At 51.2% G+C, this 24,014-nt stretch overlaps 2 protein-coding genes and 1 pseudogene across 8 annotated transcripts in view; 1 reads left to right on the forward strand and 2 right to left on the reverse strand.

Moving 5' to 3' along the window:
• Positions 1-609: 609 nt before the first annotated feature.
• HOXA3 (homeobox A3) overlaps positions 610-24,014 on the reverse strand; it is a 32,446-nt gene continuing 9,041 nt past the window's right edge. Inside the window, exons 2-5 of one of the 6 annotated variants that reach the window (XM_086396356.1) lie at positions 19,766-19,945; positions 15,458-15,540; positions 3,749-4,394; positions 610-2,324 (exon numbers count right to left, since the gene is read on the reverse strand). In XM_086396356.1, coding sequence (XP_086252482.1) covers positions 1,522-2,324; positions 3,749-4,274 — 1,329 coding nt within the window. In that variant the 5' untranslated portion in view covers positions 4,275-4,394; positions 15,458-15,540; positions 19,766-19,945 and the 3' untranslated portion in view covers positions 610-1,521. Of the gene's footprint in view, positions 2,325-3,748; positions 4,395-7,193; positions 7,679-7,888; positions 7,914-11,447; positions 11,588-12,215; positions 12,427-15,457; positions 15,541-17,319; positions 17,464-19,765; positions 19,946-24,014 lie in introns of those variants that run through there. The other 5 variants (XM_086396358.1, XM_086396360.1, XM_086396359.1 and 2 more) reach the window with 5 other exon arrangements.
• LOC147374118 (uncharacterized) lies at positions 11,516-15,779 on the forward strand (annotated as a pseudogene). Its single transcript, XR_015162464.1, has 3 exons — positions 11,516-11,592; positions 14,076-14,098; positions 14,808-15,779. The product of XR_015162464.1 is annotated as an uncharacterized LOC147374118 (transcript).
• On the reverse strand, positions 21,416-23,822 carry HOXA4 (homeobox A4). Its single transcript, XM_086396368.1, has 2 exons — positions 23,003-23,822; positions 21,416-22,450 (listed from the first exon to the last, which is right to left on the reverse strand). The coding sequence occupies exons 1-2, from the start codon at positions 23,616-23,618 to the stop codon at positions 22,104-22,106; spliced, it is 963 nt and encodes a 320-aa protein (XP_086252494.1). The 5' UTR covers positions 23,619-23,822; the 3' UTR covers positions 21,416-22,103.

The raw sequence follows: 24,014 nt of genomic DNA on the forward strand, positions 1-24,014 counted from the left end.
GAGGAGGCTCCTCGGAGTTCAGCCGTTCTTTTGCTGGAGTCGTGGGTGAACCATAGTCTCTTTCGAACCGCCCCACTCCCAGGGGCGATATTAGCTGTGATTCTTTCCTCTTGGAGCGGTAAGGAACAGCGAAGCATCCGCGGACGTTGGGTTGCTCCTAGAAAATGCATCCTCAGCGCAGCCGGTGATTCCCCGAGTTAAGGCATTGGCTGGTCCGCTTTGATCCGAGAAAGATCGTGGAGAAGACAGCCCTACCTTACTCCCTGGCGGGGCTGCCGGGTCACCTGTGCGCCCCCCTCCGCGTCTCAGCGGGGTCGCCTTTGTTCCTTCCGCACTCAGCACTCCGCCGCCTCTGCGCCCGCGGCTGGCCACGGTGGCAGCTGGGAACCGGGCAGCCCAGCGGGCTGGCAGCTCGGCGTTTCCAGAGCGGCCGCCGCCAGAAGCTCCGGCTGCCTTCCCCGAGAATTCGCCGCGCTCCCGGGCGAGCCGCTTAGCCAGGCCTCACGCCGGAGCTGGAGGGCTGCCGCGGCCTGCTCCTCCAATTCGCCTCCGCCTGGACTCCATGCAGACCCTTCTCTTTGGCCAAAGAATCTCTTCTGAACACGGATATTATTCAGAATAAACTTTATTTTTTTTTGTTTTGTTTCTCAGAATGTGAGCAGCAAGGAATGTAGAACTTTCAAAACAAATCTAGCATTTTTCGCGTTTACAGATTTTTTTTTTTTCAGTTTCGCCGGATGTTACAAACCTAAATCACTGTTTTCAAAAGCTGGATCCTCTCTGGTATTATTGCATCATTACCATCTTTATAAAGGAATTATATTTCCCTTTCGAATAAAATTTTTTTCTATGTATGCCAATACACCATTGAACAAAAGGCCCAAGAAACCTTCTGAACAATCAGGGTACAGAATTTCTTTAATATAAATACAGACGGATGGGGATAAATAATATTTAAAACTTATTCAATGCTTGCAAAAAAAATATAAATAAATCTGACTTCACCAGCATACACACACGGAAAGACGTACACTTAGTCATCCTTGTACAGGGAGCCCCTGTCTCAAAGCGCCTTTGATTTTTTCTCGCTCTTTACAAGAAGTGCAATTAAAAAAAAAAAAAAAAACTAAAAATTAATTGCTTCCCCTCGGGAGCCATAATGTACGAACAAATTCACATTGAACAACTCGGCTAGAAAATTTGTTCATATACCCTGTTTCTGATCAAAGAGTAGAGAAGGTAAAGGGTGCGAGGCCAACGGCCCAGCGAGGGGCGGGAGCAGATACATATCGCTACTGATACCAACAGCCATTCCAGCAACCAAGATTGCTACGTCACATAAACCATAAAAACGTGTTACCAAAGAAAACAAAACGGGTCGGGGGAGAGCGGGGCGGGTGGAGAAGAGAGGAAAGGGAGGTGCAGAAAGAACCTTAAAACAAAAAAAGCAAATGAAGAAAGATGGGCGGCGGGGGGGGGGGGGGGGGGGGACTCTCCTGGCGCGCAGCCCCAAGCCCACCATCACAGATGGGTGAGCTTGGGGGCTTCCTGAATTCTTCCCTGAGAAGGATGGTGGGCGGTAAGGTCCGTGTAGGTTGGATGCGGTTCCCCTGGCCCGGGCCCATGATGGTGACCGCTACCCAGTGGCCCAGCACCCCCGTAGTCCATGGCAGCCGAGGCTGTGTGGGGCAGGTGAGTTAGGCCAAAGAGGGGCGGGCCAGAGTTGCTCATGGGCTCCACGTAGCTGCCCCCTACAAAGACGGGGCTTCCCTGTAAGTGTGGAGTCCCATAGCTGCCGTTGCCCTGCAGGCCATGCGCGTGTGGATCATAGTCAGGTGTGCCCCCCGCGCCCGCGCCTGCCGCCGTGTAGCGTTTCTGTGGAGGCGGCGGTGCGCAGCTGGGCAGGGGCGCAGGGTAGGAGGCGGGGGGTAACCCATAGGCGCCCTGAGGGGGCTTGGAGAAAGGCGGGGGCGACTGGGGCTCGTATGGGACGCTGTTAACCAGCGAATGCATAGAGTTCAGATAACTGCCAGGGCCGGGGGGCACGGGACTGCGACTTGGGGACTGACCCCCTGATGACGTCAGCATGCCCTTGCCCTTCTGATCCTTCTTGTATTTCATGCGTCGATTCTGGAACCAGATCTTGATCTGGCGTTCAGTGAGGTTCAGCAGGTTGGCCATCTCCACCCTGCGCGGCCGGCACAGGTAGCGGTTGAAGTGAAATTCCTTCTCTAGTTCCACCAGCTGCGCGCTTGTGTAGGCCGTGCGCGCCCTCTTGGATGATGCCTGCCCAGGTGGGCTCTTGTCACCTGCGCAGCTCTCCCCTGCGAGATCAGAGGAGAGAGGAAGAGTGGCATCAGGGGCTGCCCCGCCCAGCCCCTGACCTAGCCAGGCCCCTCCTTCCTCCAGGCCCCAAAGATCCCTCCATCTATCAGGGCCCAGAAAGAGGAAGAAGGACGTAGGTACTATTTTCTGTCCTGGTAGGGAAACAGTGTCAGCAGTTTCTCACTGACTAAAGCTGCAAGTCATAAGCCTCTCCAAGCGGGCAAGGAACAGAAAAGCAGAACGCCCTGTTTGCATTCCTACACTGTGTTTCCCTTCTGGAGCTATTCAGTTTCTGGTTCATCTCCTTATCCTTTGCCCTATCAGACTACAAGCTCTGCGTGGGCAGGTCTCATTCTGTTTATTCCCTTTACAGTAACTGGAATGTGGGGCACCTAATATACACTCAATAAACCTTCCCTCCATCACTATCTCACTGAAGGATTGGACAGTTGCCTCCACTGGCCTCTTATTTACTCTGTCCAGTAAAGAGGACTGGAGTGGAAGCTCCAATCTGGAAGGCTTTCTCTGGCCAAAGAAGGAGATCCCATTGAAAAGAAATCCCGTTTCTGGTGGGGAGGCCCAGGCATCTGGTGCTGGATGCCATTAATTAGGGTTCTTCATGTCACCAAGCAGCATGCCCCAGCTATGCCCACTAATCCTGACCCTCCTTTTCTCCCTGCTCCCCACCCCCCCCCTCCCCCTGCCCTGCCCCATTCCTGGCTCCGGATGGCTCCAGATGCTCAGGTTCAGAACAGAGCTCTAGCAACTGGAGAAGGCAGTGGCATAGGAAACCAAGATGCTGGGAAGCACAAGACCCAGAGTCTGTCCTGGAATCTGGTTCCAGGAGGACCATGTGGTTCCCATTAGGATGACAAGGCTGAATCCCCTCCCCCAGGAAATCCCTGGCGACCTTCATTGTACTAAGTCTGAGCAGGGCCTTCCCAGAGGTAAGGCAGCCACTCCATCTGCTGGAGCAAAAATTAAAAATAGGTTCTGATTATAGGCAGACCATTGATTCTGACTTGGAGGCCTGCTTTTATTCTGCCACATTTCCTTGTGGGGTAGGTACCACCGTTTCATTAGAAATAAGGAGCTGTGCTAAAAAGAGAAACAGTGGTGCCCATGTCTGTTCTGCCCAAAGGTCCTAACTCTACAAGCAGGTATTCCAAAGTCACTAGGGCCCACTTGTTCTTAGATCCAGAAAGACTCTCATCAAGTCTCCCTCTAGGGTTTCCCAGGCACACAGAGTCCAATCATTTCCCTAGTTGCAAAGACTCTGGAAACCTTTGAGGGTTGGGGGAAGGAGGAGCAGTGAATTCTGGAAATATTCCAGCGCTCCCAGACCCTGCTGGCTGTGGCTGGAGGTGGTTTGGGGGGCTGGAAGCCAGGACGGAGGGCCCTCTTGCGCAAGGCACCTCTTTACCTGAGCTGGAGCCGCTGGTTTTCTGCTTTGTGTTTTGCCGAGACTCTTTCATCCAGGGGAAGATTTGTTTGGCCACGGTGGGCGAGTTGAGGAGGGGGCTCTTGGCTGCACTGGCGGGGGTGGGGTTGCTGCTGCCATTCTGAGGTGGGGAGACTGAAGAGGGGGGCGGGGGCGCGGCAGGGGTGGGTGCAGGGGGCTGCGGCGGGGCTGGAGGCTGCGGTGGGGCAGGGGGCGCAGCCTGAGGTGGCGGTGGGGCCAGGGGCGGCTCGCCGAGAACCGGAGGCTGGCTGGGCGGACCGCTCAGGGTGCGCAGACAGGCCTCGCTCAGCTCGTGCGCCTTGGGGTGGCTCCCGGCATTTGCAGGCGACTGGAGTGAACAGGCGGGTCGGTGGTACTCGCCATCGGCGCCCAACGCTGTGGATGCCGGGTACGGCTGCTGATTGGCATTATAACCGAACCCGTTGGCTGCCTGGTAAGGGTAGCCACCGTAGATCGCCGAACTGTCGTAGTAGGTCGCTTTTTGCATCGCGTTGTTTCACGATCTTGATCGCACGCTCTGACAGAGGCTTGACACCCGTGAGGGCGCACATTGGCACGCCCCCGCGGTCACGTGACGCTCCGCAGCCAATGGCCGCCCCGCGCAGACCTGGGGGGCGAGAATCGCAGCGCCGTGAGGGCTCCGCGCAAATCCATCTTACTCTCAATAGCTAAGTGACATGAAAGCCATAAAAGAAAAAGTGGTCAGCAATATTTAGCAGCACGACTTGGCCCCGGGCGCAGAGAGCCGCGCTATAAAAAGCCGCTGGAATTTACTGGCAGCTACAAATATTTGCTTAACTTGCGTCTGGAGTTGGGGGGTTTTCCAGGGAGAGAGAAGGAGAGAAAGAGGTCGGGAAGCCGGGGCTGGAGTTCAAAAGGAGAAAGGCCTGATGGGCTAGAAAAGAACAGGATTCGAATCCCTTATTTTCCAGGGAAGAAGAAACTTGGGGTCTCCCCTCCTTGCATTCCTCCCTTCTGGAGATCATGGGGAGGGGCAAAGGAGAGTTTGGGTCACCAACGTTTCCTCCAGTATTTTCTTTAAGATTAATATATGCCAAAAGAACCCATGACGCGGGGTGACTTCCCATCCAGGCCCTTCTTGGACCTTTCAGCACCCAAGAGAGGTACGCACAATATCTTTTCAGGCAATAGCCCGACTGGACCCTTGTTGATTTCAGAAGCTGAGCTTGTTAGACAGTTAATCTACCCTTGTGTAAGGATATGACCCACCTCCTCCTAATGAGACCTCTGTGGTCAAGAAGGGGAGAGAAAACGGTGGCTGGAACATTCCGGGTGGGAAAAGACAGACAACAAGACCCTCTCCAAAAAGTAAAACTCAAATCTTGAACAGTTCTTTACTCCTCCCTCTCCCTATTTCTCAGGCAGGTCCCAGCAAGCCACTCCCACCTCTTTCCCCCTGTTACAGAAGTCCCCAGACCCTCCTTGGACTTTCTGCCTTGGACTTTCTGAGGTCCTGTTATTCAGGACAACTATCAAATTCTACCTGTTAAAACATGATGGATTAGAGAAAAAAAAAAAAAACATCAGGAACCTGAAAAACCAGCGTCATCTCCATGACCACCGCTTGAACTCTCCTTCCAACTTAACGATAATAGGTTCTGTCTTAGAAACTGCTATGTAATTTGATGTATGGGGGTCATTTGGCTCCGGACGAGGGATGGAAGCACAAGCCATAAAATCCTGCTAGAGTTCTCTGATCTTTGTGTGCTGTTATTGTTGTTATGTGCTACTTGGCCTATTTACCTGCTTCAGAAATACAAAGTAAAGGACAAACCTGGAAAGCTAAAAAGCAACTGAAAGCCTTCTTAATCCCTTTTCATTTAGAAAGCATGTTGTAAAAGTGAAATCTGTTTTATGTTTTCACCTTTGCATGGTCAACCTCTAGCTCTCAGCTCAGAAAACTTTCATGTGAGTTCATATAGTCACCCCCACCACCACCACGCAATCAGAATGTTAGTCTCTGACCATTTAAGAAAATTACAATAACAAATTCATGAAGAAAAGGGTTTACACTTCATACCTCAACTATGTGTATTTGTGCCCTGGAGTTATTAAAGATTTCCAGAAATAGCAGACCCTTTGTTAACTAGAAAAAAATTAGTGTAATAAGCATCTACCAGTGAATGATTATAATTTTGGTTTTAATAATAGACTCTTTTGGATTTCATTATTAAACCAACAATCTGACCACCATCTGGAAAACAGGCACAATTAATTTTCCAGAACCAAAATTAAAAATTACAGCATCCCTTATCCGGAGTTATTGTATGTGATCTTGAGCCTGTACGGTTTCTCTTTTGGAAATAGATAGGAAGCTACAGATCCCATGATCAAAAGTAAATAAAGGATAAAATAAAATTTAAAACAGAATAGCAATTTAATGTCTCTGTTTCCTGTTCTTTCACTGAAAATAGTTCCAATTACATTTGGCAGTGTTAATGTCTGCCATTATAAATTTTTAAGATACTGGGCTTGTATCTTTGTAAAATAAAACGTCAGGTTAAGAAAATTACTCCAGACACTTGAACAGAAAGATATTAGATAAAACAAAATTAAGCTGATCTTGAACATGCAATATTTCAAGTGACTTGCTAATCCATTATCAGAGGCTACACCCGCCTGCGGCTTACTTAAGTCTTTTCATCAAGTTATGCATTGCCTTGTAAAATAATTTAAAATACCTTTAAACCTCTAAGAGCAAACAACAAACTCCATAATCTCAAAATGTGAACTCACCCACCAAAGCCCTTCCTATTGTTTGAGGCCCACCTTGGGGCCCACACAATCCACAAACCTCCTCTCTACCCCAACCCAGCCCCCAAAGTTTGCAACCTGGTAAAGAAGTTGGAGATTTGCCAGCCAGGAAACTTTGCTTGGCACCCCCAAGCAAAGGTTGGGGATGGGAGGAGATTCCTCTGAAAAGCTCCGTTTCTGGAGAATAACCCCCAGGTGCAAGAACTGAAACAGAGTTGAGGCTAAACTGAGTGCAGGAAGCAAGCCCTATTGTCTCTCTGGAAGATCTGCCCAAATTCAACCTCCTTCCTTCAGACACCGCTCTCTTTTTCCACTCCCGCCCCTTCCTCGGCCTGCCCTCACCCCGAGTTCAAACGGGAACGGCGGGTAAGAGACCCCGCGTCCCCTCGCCCGCCCCTTCCTCTCCTTCCTAACCCCGAAAAGTTCAGGCTGGGCTTGGGAGAGGGAAGAGGTGGGGGCGGGGATGGGAAAGCGGCCTGAACTCGAAGTGTAAGGGTATCAGTCACTGCCGGGAAGGAAGCTCCGGCTTGTGAACTCTTCTTGAACCGAGATTTAAGTCTGCAGCCATAAATCACCGAGACGTAAACTCCACCATTCAGCGCTGAGAGCGGCCGGTTGGAGCCCTGCTTACCTTAACTTCTGACGAGCTCGGGCTCGGGCGCAGGCTCGGGCTCCGGCCCCCGGCCCGGCTCGGCGGCCCGGCCGGGTCCCCTCGGCGCGGGATGGGCACCGACCCTCAGCATCGGCCGAGACGGCGGGCGGGAGGGAGACCCTGAGGCCCGGACGTCGCGGTGCAGAGCTTGGCCGCCTCGCTGCTCCGGCACGGCTAGCCCAGGGCGGACTGGGGCGGCTCGGACCCCCCCTCCCACCCACCCCACCCACCCTCCCCTCCCCCACACCCCCGCCCCCTGCCCTTCCCGAGGGCAGCAGCCGCGGCCCGGAGATAAGCGCTAGCGCGGCGCGGGGCTCTGCCTGGGCTAGTGGCACCGACTTGGGTATGTTTCTTATGAATATTACACGCGGAGCAGCGTCTGGTCGGGGGGTGCGGTGGGGGTGCTGGGGGCGGGCGGGAAGGGAGGCCGAGGCGGCCGGGTTGGGGAGGACGCCGCCGGCGTGGGGGATGGGGCGGAGGCGAGCGAGAGGGGGAGCTCGGCGGCAGCGGGGGGGGAGGGCAGTCTCCCCCCAACCCCCAACGCCCTCCCTCTCCCCGCTCCTAAGCGTCACTAAAGTCCAGGAAAATTATGCTAATGAGGACAAACGGCTCTCACAAAGGGGCTCTCTTCCTGGGCTCTATTTCTTTGGAATCCGTTTGAGAAACGACCTTACCCCATGCTCTAAACATTTCCAGTTGCGGGGCAGAGAACCAGGAGAAGAGAGTTCCCCAGACTTTGGGCAGTTTACCTCACCTGCCACCCCCAAGCTGAGAACCTCAAAGCCAGTCTCTAGGGGCTGGGACAGGGCCTCCTTTCTTGGGAGTCCTCCCCCAGAGCCAACTGGGCTTTCTGGTTATATTTTTTCAGGTGGAAATCCTTGAAATCCTGGCGGCCGGGAGGGAGGTAGCCTGGGGGAGATATGGTTTGTCCAGGCAGTAAAACGGGCCGCTCTGGGCTCAGGTACACACAAAGGTGTTAGAATTCTAGGTGTCCAACCCTTCTGTACCCATTTCACAGTACAAACACGCGGCTCACTCTCGGGCTAAGATATCTCTGACCCCAATAGGAAACCGCGTCTATATTTTCTGCCCTAATTAGTGGCAGATAGGGACGCTGAGCAGAGGAAAGGCCCAATATGCCCAGCGATTTTGCCAAAACTTTAAGGAGGATAGTCTTTCTCCCTCCTAATGCCTCCCTCAACTTTCCAGATTCGGAAGTGAACTCTGTCAGGATATGTGTGTGGCAAAAGAGAAATGGAGCATTCGTGCAATTCCAAGGTGTCAACGGCCGGTCCTTCTCAAAGGAAGGTGTTAAAAATATAAGTAGTATGTTTAAACTGTCAGGGAGCCAAAGTGTCACCTTAGAGCAAAAACAAAGCCAAGGGAAAAGGGAGAAATCAAAAAGCACTCCGGGCCAGGGTGGCCTCATGCATACCAATGGTTTTTGTCATTTATGGCTGGGCAAGATTTATGACTCGGCGCCCCAAAGCTGTAAACAGAGCACAAAACAGCAAACACTTGCTCCTTATGGCATACTGCTGCAGCGCGACTTGAAAGGGGGAGCGAGGCAGCGTAGGAGGCAAGAGCCGGCCGCAAAAATCCGCTCGGCGGCATTTTCTCTTCAAACCGGCTGGGTCGGATGTAGCATTTGAAGAAAGAAGGCGTGGGTCAATAATCAACCCGCACTTTCTCCTCCAAACTGCTGACGCGACTCGCCGCCTTCTCAGCTAAGCCAGCTGCCGGGAAGGCCCGCTCTCCGTGAGAACCTGCCAGGGGAGGGGACGGCCCGGGGCGCCGAGGTGAGGGCTGGGGGACCCGGGACGCATACCTTTCCGCCGGCGCCCAGAGAGGCCGGGAGCCGCCGAGCAGGGAGCCCAGGGAAAGATAGGGCGGGAGCTTGGGCCAGGACCTCCTCTGGGCAGCGGGCAGAAGTGGGGCTCGGACCTCAAGACTAGGGTCTGGCGACCTGGCACGCAGATTGCTGGGCCCCAGGCCTCTCTGCTAAAATCCAAAGGACTGATCTTTGGAGCCAGATGGGTGAATTGATTAAAAATAATAATGTATAATAGCTGAAGGATTTTTGTTTGTTACTGCTTTTTTAAAAGGAAAATATCGCCTGTCGATTTCAGCCCCTACCCAAGCGCCCTAAGTAAATCCCGCAGCCATTCACCCGGCTCCACCAAAACCACTGAGGTTCTCTCTGGGGAGAGGACCCCTTGGCTCCCCCAGTACTCTTAAGCCCTGTTCCCTGCCCCCATCTCTCACCCATGAAGACTAGAAGAAAACATATTTTCAGCACTAGAAGAGTGTCTGGAACATCAGAAGTGCCCTGGTGCCTTTCTATCCTTTACAGAAGTATCTTTATGAACTTATCTGTGAGAGCCTGTGGGTGGCTGTGCAGCCAGGGAGGAAGGTGGGGAATAACTGTTGGCTACAAAAGGCACAGAAATCCCAGGTTGGGGAAGAAAATCAATGAGGAAATAAGCTTGCTTCTGAGGGTGAGGTTGGCATTTTGAGGGTAAAGGGGGAGACTAGCCTTTATTTTTTTAATGGCTATAGTTCAGCTATGATGGAGTGGCTTTGGCTCTTTCCATGTGGGAAAAACCAACCAGTTCTCTATAAACACCTCTACTGGCTTCTGTCTGTGTACACTTTTATACAGAACCAGCTCGGTAGTCCATCCTTAGATATTTATTCCACTTGCTGGCACTGAAGCGACAATAAAAAGATGCATTTAACAAACCTCTATTCCTTCTCTCATTCTTTCTAGTGAAACTATATTATTTATGAGTCTTTAACTGGGTCAAAAATGCACCAGAACTGGGTCATAAATCATATGAAATGCTGACAAGTAATTGAACAGCAATTAAAGCTTACATTTTATTTCCAAGGGGTGTTTTAGAGCACTTGAAACGGCCTCAGTTAAACACGGTTAGTGCCTGGGCCAGTAGCGGGGAGGGCTGAAGCAGCCCTTCTGTCTGGGGAAGTAAATCTCACTCAAGTAGGAGAAATCTGATTTGATTTCTTTTTTTTTTTTTCCCCCAGTGAGGAAAGTTTTGGGGTTTTTTTGTTTGTTTGTTTGTTTGTTTTTAAGTCAGGACACAGATCCGATTCCCAGCTCCTTTGTAGGCATCACTTTTCTCTGCTCCAAGAACTTCAGCAGAGGAAAGTGAAATTTCCCTCACCTTTTTAGGGAGTTTCCATCCTTCCTATGGGGTCCCTAAAGCCCAATTAGCTCGGGCTTTCCCAGTAATTTGGAAGCTATTTAACTCTCATCTGCCCCCATTCTGACTACAGCACCGCTCCTGGGACTCTGAAGATGTCTGCCTCTGCTTTCTGCAGACTTTGCTTTCAGACTTCCCTCCAGCCCAGGGCACACCGGCCAGTTCTCCAACTCTCCTAGCCGGCTGGGGGTGAAACAGGGGGCGCCCCAGCCTTGTGTCTTACGAAGCTCAGCTAGCTCCAGCTCCCTCCTTTCTCTGTCTCCTGAATGTTAGAACAACAGAGCTTCTGGGCATTCAGCATGCTTGCCCCCAGCCCAAGCCTCTCCTAGATTTGAGCTGTCCTTCTCCACCCCTGTTCAGGCAAAGGGTACTCGGGCAAACAATGGCTAGTCCTCAGGGTCTGGCTCCTTCAGTCTGGCAAGTGGAAAAGCGCGTGCAACCACCTAACACTGAACAAAGTGGCCCGAAGCATCATCAATAAAATGGCAGCGCATCTGGACACTCATTGATTTCTCTCCCCCAGCTGCTCTGGCTGTCCAGGTCAGCCTTCACCCTCCATCCTAGCCAGCAAACACGGCTAAACAGAGCAATTCCCCTTCTCCTTCACTCAGCCCCCACCCTCTCCAGGCAGTTCCATCCAGCAAGCTGTGAGCTGCACTCAGGCCACCTTGGCTGGAGCCGGCAGTGCTCCAACACTCGCATCCACCAGGGGCTCAGCTTCTGGGACTCAATTCCCGCTGCAGTGGACAAAGCCACTCGAGTGTTGGAGGCCACCAGGCCCACCTAGTAGCCCCCAAATGCTCTTTCCTTTACACCCCCCAACACTTGCCAGGGAATTAAATGCAGTCTGAGGCGCCACTGGGGATCTTTCAAATGCTTTCGATTCTAAGGAAGAAACAAAGGAAGAGAGGCGCTGAGGGTCCTGTCCATGAACCAGGGTCTCCTCGCCTGACCTTTGTCTCTCTCACAGCCATAACTCACTCCAGATATGAACAATCAACAGAAATACCTTAAAATAAATTCCATTCTCCCGCTGTGGCCTGGAGTCCCATCGGCTAGCTCGCCCAGAACCGCTCCATGAGCGCTGAAAACTGCAACCCGCTAGGAGAGCACTCTCCGGAGAAGGGGAAGAAGGAGGAGGTGGGTGCGTGGGGGTGGGGGAAAGCTCTCGCTCTGTAGAGAATCTAGAAAACGTAATCACAGGCAAAGCCCGTCTGGGTCTCCGCTCCAAATGCCACAATAATGCGCTGTATTATGTGCTCACGTGGTCATACGTCAACTTAAATCCTTTTATTTGAAATAGGGAATCACTGAAGGAACTACGTTTCCAATCAGAACATTTAGCTTTCAGGGAGGTGAACTGGGGGACCTTGACCAGCAATGGGGAAGTTTTATCCAGGACAGTAGGACACTGGGGCATCTCCCCCCATCCCAACACTCATCACACAAGGCCACTTAGCTCCACTTACATTTCTGTACACATGAGTCAGCACAAGGGAAGAGCAATTCTGTCCCCATTCTCACAGTCTGAAGAACTTTCCTTATAGTCTCCCACTTACACACAAGCTGAACCCAAAACACCCAAGCACTCCAGTCTCCCCTGGCCAACTGGCCAGTATATCAAAAGGCAAAAGGTGCTGGCCCTGTTTCCAGAAGAAAACCCAGTACTAACTGGCCTCTTCAGTGGACTCCCTAATGGCCTGCCATTGTATGGAGTTTGCTAACACCCACACCATACACCACAGTCACTGGAGAAACCCAAAAGGCCCATAATTACCTGACAAAAGGCCGAAGCACCTCCTCCAAGTCCAGCTGGTTTTGATAGGAGCCCCCTACAAGAGAGATGCTTGGCTCTAGAGTGGTGGGTCAGGGTTGCAAAATCTGGAGGGACCAAGTGTCCAGGCTAAATCTGCACTTACACATTTCCTTAGTGCATAGCTGAGTGATACATGAAATTATAGGCTTCTAATGATGAAAAATGTAAGGGGAAATGATCTAATTGTCGCTGCAAGAGAGGGGAAAAAAAAAAAGAACCAATGTTGGCTGGCATCCCTTGAAATAACCTACAAGACAACCTAAGACCCTTTCTGCAGACAAGTGTGTCCACTCTCCTCAAAGACAACTCTGTGTCCACCATCAGAAACTGAACGGGACCAACTCTGCTCATGAGGAACCTGGCATTCCCCCTCCTCATCCCACTCCAACTCCTGCCTTCTGCTTGGGGGCTCTGTCCACTGACTTCAACAGTTCACGTTCTCAGAAGCCATCTAAAAACTCCCTCTTTTCAGGTCTTTGTTTCTAACTTGGGGAATGCTCTGAGGTGGTGGTAAGATCCTCATGCCATATTCTTTTGTTCCTTGAGAGTGGGTCTTCAGCTGGCTATGACTCTCTAAGCATGAGGGCTCACTTGTAGCAGCTGCAGAAAGCTGTGCATGGTTCTTTCCCTCCCCTTCTGCCCTGCAGAGGGACAGAAGGCGCCTGGTGAGAAAATAAGGCCCTCAGCAGAGGCCTGGTCATGGGGGTGTCCAAATGAGAAGGGCAATAAAAAAGGAGGAGGCCTAATTCCTTGGAAGTAAGTCCCGGCCTAAGCTGGATAAAGTTCTGTCTATGGGATAGCTAGGAGAGAACCCCTATGTGAACCTTCCCAGCTCTGACCTAAGTCACAGGCTACAAAGTGAGAACCCAAATCGAAAACCAGCTTCTCTCAGGTTTGAGGGGTAGGGGTCAGGCCCAAAGGCTCTTTTCAAAAGCACTCTCTGGTTTCCCAAGGACTCAGACAACTAATACACTGGCCTCTGCTCCCCTTACCCCATCCATCCGTATAATTTCACCCTGAGCTCTCCAGATAGCCTGGCAAACTCCCTTCCTTGCCAACTAAAGTTTCTGCATAGGCTTCAACTCAAAAATGAGAAGAGGCCCCCTTTAGAACTCTCAGAGCAGTCTGGAGCAAACCGAAATTCCGAGGCGATAAATCAATGAGAGAAGTCTTTGGTCCTGCTTCAGAGAAATGCCTTAACGCCAGAAAGGCCCAGCAGCATCTCAGCTTCAGCTAGGAGCCTCTATACCTCTATTAACAGCCCAGTTAATGCTTCAACTGCTGTTTAACAATTAACATTAACGACTTGGAGTGGGATGGGGTGATTGGGTGGGATGTGAAGGGAAAAATCTGAACAAGTCAAAGGAAGTTTAACTTTTGAAGTGAAAATGGCTTCCCTAAGAGAGATCTTGGTCTGGCCAAGCCCCCAGGGAACCAGCAGCTGAGAGTCCTCCTTCACCACTCTGAAACCCACTTTCCTGAAGCAAGGCTATGGGCCTTTTATGGTTCCGTTTTGTTCCAGAGAACAAGAATAGAGATGCTCAAGTATCTAGGCGCAGGTTGGGAAACCCAGCTGCCAATTCCCCCTTTACTGACTCCTCCACTCAACCTGGCCAGGGCTCGGACAAAAGCCCTAGATCCATGCAATGGAGCCAAAATAGCACAAAGTTGTCTTAGAAGGAGCAAGTGACCAAGGATACAGAGCTTTAGTCAATATTTGCAAGGCTGTTGGCAGATTAGCTATATCTGTATTCAAACACTGTAATCTGATTTCTCCGTCAAAAATACACTTAACATTTTTCTCCCTTTACTTAACTGTAGTGGTTTTTTCTATTCAGTGTCAGGTAAGGCCCTTAGCCCACTGTGTGTGTGTGGGGGGGGGGGTTGGGGGGGCAGGTTATAGATCATTATTTAACATGAGATATTTCCTGTGGGTGCAACTACAGTACAAATGGGCTCCAAGTTCTCTTGGATATGTATTATCATTTTATACCCCTGGCCACAGACCTCTGCAACTGTTTACACATGCGGTGGTTCTGTTATGTTCTGAAATGCAAATCCTAAGTACATCTGAGTTACAAATTCCTGAAATGCTCTATCTATACTTGGGATAAATAAACATACAGTAGCTGAGAAAGTACCAGCTTTACTATTACTCTGTTTACTTCCTATCTGATAAAGTAATAATTGTATCCAGAACACCTTATCAGCCCTAGAGCATCAGTGAATAGTGTTTCAATTAATTAACAACCTGATATCTATTGTAGGAGCAGATTTTAGGGAAGACTGAGGCCTAGGGAATAGAAGATTTAAAAAAAATCTCAGCAAACTTTTAAAAATAAATAATTCCTAAAAGAACAAAGCAAATCCATTCCTTCATCCCACGCTTTTGAAAGCTATTCCAGCGGCCCCTCCCCCAAATAGGCACGAAATTTATGGATCTTTTACAAGGTAATAAACCACAGTAACTACCTCCCTGCATCCTAAACTAAGAGAACAAATTAAGCCAGAACTTGGAAAGAATTTTAAAGAGTTTTCTCTTGTTCTAAATAGGAAAAGAAAACGACGAGACACAGAAAACCCGTGCTTTTCCCACAGGAAGATCAGTGGATCAGTCCGGCTAAAGAAACCGAGAAGCCCAGCTGCCAACGATGGTCTACACATTTGAAATACAGCAACTTCCCTCTTGCCAAGGAAAGGCAAGACGATAGGAGAAACTACAAGGCGTCGAGGCACGTTTTCTGCGCGCAGACCTGAGGCTGACCACAACGGCTGAACTCCCAGGCTCCGCAGGCGCCGTGAACAGTCCACAAGGAGAGCGGCCCACGCGGCTACCGCCGCGCCCGTGGCCTCTACTAGTAGGCTTTGGCCCTGCTGTTCCGTGGAGCGGTTCGGTTCGTCTGAGGCATGCCCGAAGAAACACACACGCCCTTCTGAGCCCCCCACTCGCCCCCGCCCCCGACGAACACACATCTTTGGTTTCTGCAACCGCCCCTCCTGCACGAAGCCGGTCTGGGGTAGAGCTTTGTCGCCGAAGCCCTCGCTGGCAGGGCGCGCAGCTGAGGGGAACTCCTCAGAAGTTATATATTGACCAGCACCTCTTTCAATACTGACCAGCTAGCTGCAAGGGGTGGCAGCTGCCAGGGAAAGTAAACTTCTTCACCGGTGCGAGGGCCGGCGCTTACCGGGGACGCAGCGCTTACCTCGAAAGATGTCCAAGGCTGAAGCCGAGAGTGTCTCTAGCTCCGGGCGCTCAGGGACTCCCCGTTTCCGGCATCCGGCGGCTCTGCGGACAAACAAACAGCAGAGGGTGAAGGGCGGCCGCGGAAGAAGGGACTTGGAGGAGCAGAGTTGGAGGCGCCGGCGATGCGGGTGCCCGGGTGGCCCCCGGGGTGACGCGGACTCGGAAGAGTCGCCAGGACACTCGCCCATGTGGCGCACTCATTGCTCGAAAGGTTCCGGTCTACAAATGGCCTGAAGGTGGTGATTTATTTTTGTAAAATAAATACATACTCCATCTCCGCACCCACACTTTTTTTTTTTTCTTTCTTTTTATGGCGGGGGGGTGGGGAGTGGGGGGCGGGGGTGCAGGCGGAGGAAGACGGGAAGGTGGAAGAGGCTTTCTGTTGGTGCCCTCCCTCTGCTGCAAGAGCTGCTCTCGCACCTCAACTTGGGAGTGTGAATGCACGCTTTATTTTCTTCTGCTAACAAAGGGAAGCCTTGCCTGGGAGCATTCAATCACCGGCTCTCCTGAAACCTCACTAATAGTGTTCATTTTTGTTTGGCGCGAAATCAGACTCCGGCTCAGTCCATGGGCCAGGGGCAGTTTTGGAAGGTTTTGTCTTCTGGTTCATTCAAGCCCTGGGGCGTCCTCTCTCTCGGCCCCAGTGGGCTGGCGGGATCACCACAGCACCCAGTCCCTCTGAGTAGGCTAGCTATGGTTGCTGGAAGTGGGGGAAGTTGGGGAGGATGCAGGTATTAGACAATACCCCATCTGGGGACCCTATCCAGCCTCCCTTTACACAGCAGCGGCCAGTCCCTCCAGGCCCTAATTCTGTTGCTGCCGCCTCCCTCCAGATATTTGCAGCCCTCTCTTGCTCTCTAACTGGCAAATGGTCAGCCAGCTTTTGGGGGATAGGGTGAAGACACTGAGGAGGGGCAAAGAATCCTCCTGGGTGCTGGGTCCCTGGCTTAGAGAAGTTCTCTGCTGGGCTGGGACTCTGAGGTCCAGTTGCTTCCACAGCCCTGTTCCTGTCCCACACTCTAGCCTGCCCAAATCAGCCCCAGTGGCTGTCCTGCATCCATGCAATCCTGCTAAGAGTGCCAAAAGGGGCTACCAAATAGCCCACAAGTCCCCTGACCCTCAGGCTTCATGGACCCCTAACACACTGAACAAGTGGATGCACACCAGCCCCTAACTGCTCTCTGCCACCACCTCGACCTGCAGCCCCCAGTGTCCATCAAGCACTTGGAACTCGGAATCCATGCTGGGCCCCTTTCCTCTATTCAAACTTGTCCTCTGTGTCCCCAAAGGGAGTGCCCCCTGGCCTTGCGGACAGTGGCCTGACCCTAAGCAAGGTGGGGCTTAGCTACCCTGCAGTTGCCACTCAACATAGTCCCAGAAAGATCCACTATGCCGCCATCCACCGCCACCCACCCACCCACCCCCTGACTCTTAGGAGCATTGTAATTGTTATGGTTATTATTATTGTTGCTGTTTCCTTATCCCCAAGTCAAATATTCATGGCTGCAGTTCCACCATAAATCGTTCAGACTAATGAGTCACAAAGAGACGCTGCCCAGGTCTCTCCCCTGCAATGGCTGCCGCTGCCGCTGCCGCTGCGGCCTCTCTCTCCGGCGTTTTTGGCGCTCGCTTGCTCCCTCGCTCGCCGGGCGCGGGTGATTTATGAACACCGGGAAAATTGAACAAAGCCGCGCGCCCGTCCTGTGATATCTCTGCAGCCTTCCCCAGTGTGAATCAGAACATTACCAACTGTCTGAGCATCAGTCCCACTTCATCACGAAAGCCAAGACGTGACCGCAGAAATCCCGAACCCGAACTCACGTTTCCCCGGTTGCGCCGCGCTCCCCAAACTCGCAGAAACCCTACGGAAAAAGCCCACGACCCAGCGTGGGTCGGCCAGCTCCGGGTCCTGCCCGCTGACGGCCTCTCTCCACCCCTCCTGAAGCAGTTAAAAAGCTTTTGGATATAAATCTGAGGGTGTGTGTTTTTAAAAATCAAATAGGAAGTTGGGGGACTCACTTCTGAGATTCATTCCTAGTGAGGCCCTGACGACTCCGATCCATTCCTGACGATCCACATTAATTATTTAATGAGTCACGTGACCACAAAGATTGCAATTTCAATATCTCCCTGGAACAGGCACTACACCTTTATCTGCTGCAACCAGGGTCCTTGTTTGGCTTTTTTAGTTCCCAGGCCTCCAGAACCCAGACGCCCTTGACAGGCTCCGAGGCAGCAATCACCTACAGAAATCTCAGGGCTAGCATATTAGAAATAGTCATTCCAGGACTAGGAGAATTGTGGACAGTCAGATGCCCTGACATCCGTTCCCTCCTGAGTCCAGAGGTCAACCCACCTGTCTTAGCACACTGGCTACAGTAGTTTGGTTATATAATTTCCCCAACTGCTTTGGTGGCTCATCAGGCAAGAAGCCACCCTTGTTCCCTGGCCCCTGGACACCTGAGGCCCTCCCCTCAGTTTCAAGTGAAGCCCAGAAGCACATGTCTATTCCAGGCAGAAGAGGCTTCTGCAGAGAAAAGATGTCTGTACACTCACCCCATCCAAGATGAGACCCAAGACTCTATTCAAGCTACATACTGATTAACATAAAGAACATAAACGGGAAGCATTCAGCTGCCTCAGTTTCCTTATTGGTAAACTGAGAAGACTAAACCAAAATGGCATCCATATCTCTTTCGCCTTGGACATTCTTTCAATCAAGGAATCTCTTTTGGCCCCAGGAATCAATCATAGAGCGAGTAGGGCTGGCCTGAAAGTAGTAGGGCTGGCCTGAAAGTGGGGATAGGGGAGAGTGGTTACTCCTGGAGTTTGGGACCTTGGGAAGAAGAGATGCCAGAGTTCCAAGACTGAAGTTTCAGGCTAAAATGCTTCACAGCAGCCCCTGCAGCCTCACTGCTACTGTCAAGGAGTCAGAACACACTCTCTTCCTCCTCCTTCCCAGCCCATACTCTTTGAGAGAGGAAGCAGAATTATTCTCAGGCTGGTGTATAGTACAGAAAAGGGGCAACAGGAGCAGCTGTTGGGAAAGGTAAGACTGAGTTCTTCCATACCGGACCACAACTAGGGATGCAGAGACTAAGGAAGTACAAAGAACCAACTCACCCACACCGGAAGTCCTAGGTTTCTGTTTGCTACATAGATTCTTTGGGGTTTTCTTTCTTTCCATTTCAAAGAACCATTGATCTGTTTCTATGTTGAAAGGGTGGTAGGACAGGCAGTGGTGAGAAAAGCAGCACAGTTTGGAAGCTCAAGGTATGGAAAGGGATAGAGGGAGAGAGAGTGATACCCGCTCCAAGGGGAGGAGGCTGAGAGGTGGGGGGAATGTGGGCATCCTGGGACAGCTAAATATAAAGTCAGAGATGCTGTCTGGAGGGCCTACTCACCATATATCTAGGTAATCTTCCCAGGAGCTCCATCCTGGGTATTAAGTACTCTACTATGCCTGTCACAGTTGAATTCCTGCTGTAATAAAACACCGGGTATATTGTAGATTTCAGCAAAACTAGGAAAGAGAGCCTGCAAAGTGCCATTTTTCTTCAGGGGGGGATAGTGTTAAGTACTTAATTCAAACTGTGACCATTAAAGTGTCTCCAATCCGATTTAGGTTGATTTCAGATGTTGACAAAACTTTTATCTTAGGAGTCATGCATAGTGTGGCTCTGTGACTAAAACTGATGAGTGTGTGTTAGAGGGAAGAAGGGGGAAAGAGAAAAAGAAGAAGGGACCATGTTTAAGGGTCATTTTGGTAGGAAACTTACAGAGCTTACACAAAATACTGTCTTTAAAGGTCAAGGGTTTGTGGGGCCCATAGGGTTCACGTAAAAAAAAAAAAAACAATTAATGAGATAGAAAATTTGTCCTCTGGGTGAACTCTTATGGTTGCCCTAGCAAGGGGCAGACAATGCAGGATTTTGAAACACAAAGTGAGATTTTCTAAGCTGTTATAACAAGCTCCCTTAAAGACCAAATCTGAAGCAGGTAAATCACTTGAAAAAATGAAATAATCATTTGGATCATTGTGGGTAATTTTGGCTTTGTAAACCTTACCAATACCTTAATAATCAAGACAGCTTGGGCAAAAACTGACATTCCGTCAGGGAATATTAGAAAAACAATCTTGATCTTCTCTCTTTTCTCGGATAGATTAAGAAAATCTCCTTCCACCCCCAAACAAGTGCCTCCATATGAAGTTAATGAATGCCCCCATATCCCTCCTTTCCTACCAAGGAGAAATATAAGAATTTACCTTAAATGATGATAATCTGCCAATTGAGGTTTTGCAGCTCGACACTCAATTTCCACCAAGAGGCTAGGCATTTTTTGAGCAGACAGCCAAGATGCTGAGTCTTTGCCCGAGACCACATTATTTGCAAGAAGATCCCTTGCTTCTCCACAGACTTTTCCCAGAGAATGCCTTTCAGAATTGCTGTTGAATTACAAAGAAGTATTTATTGTATGAGGTGATTAATGATTCCTGGGAAAATTGCTATTTTCAGCATGATTTAATTTCGTTTTACAAGTGCATGTAGTAGGGGGAGGGTTAATAAGTTTTTGCGGCAGTTGCAGGGCTTCCAGAGCTCCCTGGCACCCGTTCACTGTTCACACCTTATAAAATGCACTTTATGCCAGGTTTGGCCTGACTTGGGAAGGAATATATTTGTTTGCTCCTGAATTTTCTTGGGGAGATGAGGAGGCCCCTCAGAGACTGGTGTCCACTTTCCTCTAAGATCTGGTTTGTTCCCAGGTAGAAAACGGATCACCCTTGCCTCTGGCACACAGACCAGTTGAGGAGGAAGGTCTAACAGCACTGACCACTGGCTACGTGTAGTTAGCCTCTGATGGGGAAATGCGGTTACAACTCCTTTGATACTGCAGAGGTGGGTGAGACCCCTTTCCCATCTCTGCTAAAATTATTACATGAACTAAAAACCATACTCATTCAAGGTCAGGTGATAGTTCTTATATTCTGGGACTAGGGGCTGTTGGTTTTCTCAGTCTTGTTGGAGAGTACTCCCTTCAGTGACAATGAAGTTAAATCCTCTTTGCTAATTTGTAAATGAGTAAGCAGATACTAGGGCTATGAAGATTGAGAAGTGGGGTTTGATTTCAGCCTTTTGAATCTAGATCTCTAGGTTGCACAGTGCGATCTGGTGATATTTAAGGAAGATGTCCCTGGTTCAGAGTTTGGCTTTCTTCCAACACTTAATACTCCCAGATCGACCTTGGTTATGGTGTCATTATGCTTAAGGTGTCATTATTCTTTCCTCCCAAGAAACTTTGGAGGGTATACCAGAAAAATTCAGTTTATTTTTAAAGGTCTTGCTTGGAAAAAAAAAGAAGAAGAAGAAGAAATGAAAAAACAAACAAAAATCCCAAGTTGCAGTTAGTGAAGGGAACCTTAAAAACAGCCAAGCGACAAAAAGCAATCTCAACTCTTTGCACAAACTATTTTTTATCTCCAGGGAAACAGGCAGATTAAGTGTGAAGGTGCAATAAATACCAAAGGGACCACTTCTTTCCAAGTGTGCTCAGAGTTCAGCATGTAGAACAGCTGCAGAAACTCGTGGGCCCGCAGCACTGCATGGTTTCACCTTTCATTGCAGAGAAGGACACGTTTCTATGCCTTACAGAGACTTGAAGCTTGAAAGCCTGGCCAAGTTTGGGAAGAAGAGGAGCCCTCTCAGAGCTCAAGAGCTTTCCTGCTCTTTGGAACTTTTCCCACAGTGGGTCAAACTTGACAAGAGTTCAGCTCAAGTTGAACAAATTATGTGAGCAGTCAGTCCAAGTGAATGCAACCCAAACCATCTACAGGATTTTTACACGAAAGGTCAACCATTTCAATTCAGAGAACTTTTCTTTAATTAAAAGTAGGAAACACACAAATATGTCTTAGAAATTTGTTTTTTAAACAGAGTTTATTCTTAGCACATGGCTTTCTACAGAGCCATACCACAATTTATACAGCTGCACATGGGACTAAATGCACTCTCCCTTCCAAGATTGTGCCTCAGAATTAGACAATATCTCCATAACAATATTTTAAATAAATGAAAGGAAGGGAAACCAACATGTGTCACATCTACCATCAAGGTCTATACATTTTTGAGAATTAAATAATCTTGTGAGGTCCACAGTGGCTACTCATTTATTCAGTTCAGTACAAGCTTTTATGAGCTGCCTTAAGGAGGGAGGGGAAGGTAAGGAATGTAGGAAAAGGGTCTGTTTTCTTCTGCTTGCAACAAATGTACATGTTCCCAGTCAACATGAGTTGTGTGACTGGCTTCAGCCATCTCAAAAGTATTTAATGCCAAGTGGTCCTTCTCAGGTACCCAAACCTGGCAGCCTTGTCCAGGCCAGCAGGTTGTTCCACCAGCCAGCATCCTGGTCATTGTCTTCTCTTCAGTGGCAAGCAGTTCACACACTTTCTTACCCGCAAAACATCTTCGTTTTATCATCCTTTTCTCCAAGTTGAGTTTTGTTTGGGGGGTCTGTTGTAGTCCAGATGGGGACGGGTGGATGGGAAAAGGGGCAGAAGAGAGGAGAAAAGCAGGTGAGGGACAGAACTGGTCTGGAGCTCTGGAACATTACACAGAGGAAGGAGTGAGCGCGGAGGCGCCCTGGTGGGGTTGAGGATGCAGATGCGGGCTCTGAGTTTGTGGTTTTCCTGGTGGGCCTGCTGAAGCCGAGCCGGAGTTGGAGGATCGCATCTTAGTGTTGGGCAGTTTATGATCTTTCTTCCACTTCATCCTTCGGTTCTGAAACCAGATCTTGACCTGGCGCTCAGACAAGCAGAGCGTGTGGGCGATCTCGATGCGGCGACGCCGGGTCAGGTAGCGGTTAAAGTGGAACTCTTTCTCCAGCTCCAAGACCTGCTGCCGGGTGTAGGCGGTTCGGGAGCGCTTGGGCTCCCCTCCATTATAACTGGGGTTGACTGAAAGCCCATAACCCCGAAGGAGAAAGCCAAGGAGGAGGGAGTGGAGGAGAGGGAAAGGAGGAGGAAAAAGAAGGTGGGGTGGGGAAGAGCAATTGGACATCATCATTATATAATAACCTGACACCAAGTTCACGCAAGATACATAAAACGGCAAAGAAAATGTTTCACAGGCTATTGACAACGGGAAACACCCGAGAGCCATAAAGAATAGTGCTGGGCATTGGGGCTGAAGAAAAGCTTCAAAGACACATGGCCTGAAGCCTCTGCCAGGGCAATTAAATTTATGGGGGCTATAATTACTGCCCTAACAGTTTGTCGTCTCGTAAATCTCCAGATAAAGGGACCCCGGGTACAAAAGGGTTCTCACACTGGAATCAGGCGGCTGGCTGGCGCTCACACACCCACATCCCACTGTAGCTTGGGCCAGTTGAGTGCTCCCCTCCCGAGGCCCTCTTCCCCTAGGGGCCTCTCCCCCGATCCCCGCCCCGACCCTGGAACCCGGCTCAGCCCCAGCCCACCCTTCCGCGCCTCCCCAGCGGCGCCACGTACCGGCGCTGACATGGATCTTCTTCATCCAGGGGTACACCACGGGCTCCTTGCCCTTCAGGCCCGGCGGGCTCTTGTCAGCCAGGAGCAGCGGGCACGCGGGGGCGCTACCCCCTGACGGGACGCCCGGGGTGGCTGGAGCAGCCTCGCAGCGCCGCTGGGGCGCAGGGGCCGCCGCACGATGCTGCGGGGGAGGAGGCGGCAGGACGTGGCTCGCGTGCAGGCCGTGCGCAGGAGCCTTGGCGTGCGCCAGGGGCTGCTCGGGCTGTGGCGGCTGCCCCGGGCTGGCGCCACCGCGGTAGCCATAGGGGTAGGCGGTGTCGGCCGCCCCATGCGCGGGGTAGAGCGCGGCCGCGGGATAGGAGGACTCGCGGGCGGCCCGCGGCGCGTAGTAGGAGGCTGGGGGCTCGCGACTGCCGCCCGCGTGGGAGAGCTGGGGCTGCTGCTGCGGCGGCGGCGGCAGGTGCTGGGCCGCGGGCGCTGGGGGCTGCTGATAGCCGGGGCCCCCGCCCGGGCCGCCGTCTCCGCCGCCCGGGCCGCTGTGCTGCGCGTACTCCTCGAAGGGAGGGAACTTGGGCTCGATGTAGTTGGAGTTTATCAAAAACGAGCTCATGGTCATTAATTTGTGAAGTGCAAAAATACTAATTTTTCTCGCGTTGTCGTTTTTCTGGGCTCGCCGAGGCCCCTCCCCCTCCTGCCTCGTTTCCCATCCCCCCTTCCTCCTCTCCCTTCCCCTCCCCCGCTGTCAAGCACCCACCCCTCCCCCTCCCTCCGCCGCCGACGCCACCGAAGTTCGCGCCGCTCCTCCCCCGCGCGCGCGCGCCCTCTGTCCCGGCCGGCGCGCCTCCCGCCCCGTACCTCCACGTGACCCGCCCCCGCCAATGTGCGCGCCGCGCGCGCGGACCCGGATCAGGAAGCGCGCGGACGGGTGATGGATACTGCTGTCCCACTTCAGCCGAAAGGAGGGAGCTGGTGCTTTGGTCCTCCAACCCCCCAACTTTGAGTCCCGCTGGCA

This window comes from Bos grunniens, chromosome 4 (assembly GCF_055505025.1).
Source record: "Bos grunniens cultivar Pamir isolate PY7600 chromosome 4, Bosgru_T2T1.0, whole genome shotgun sequence".
NCBI classification, from domain to species: Eukaryota; Metazoa; Chordata; class Mammalia; order Artiodactyla; family Bovidae; genus Bos; species Bos grunniens.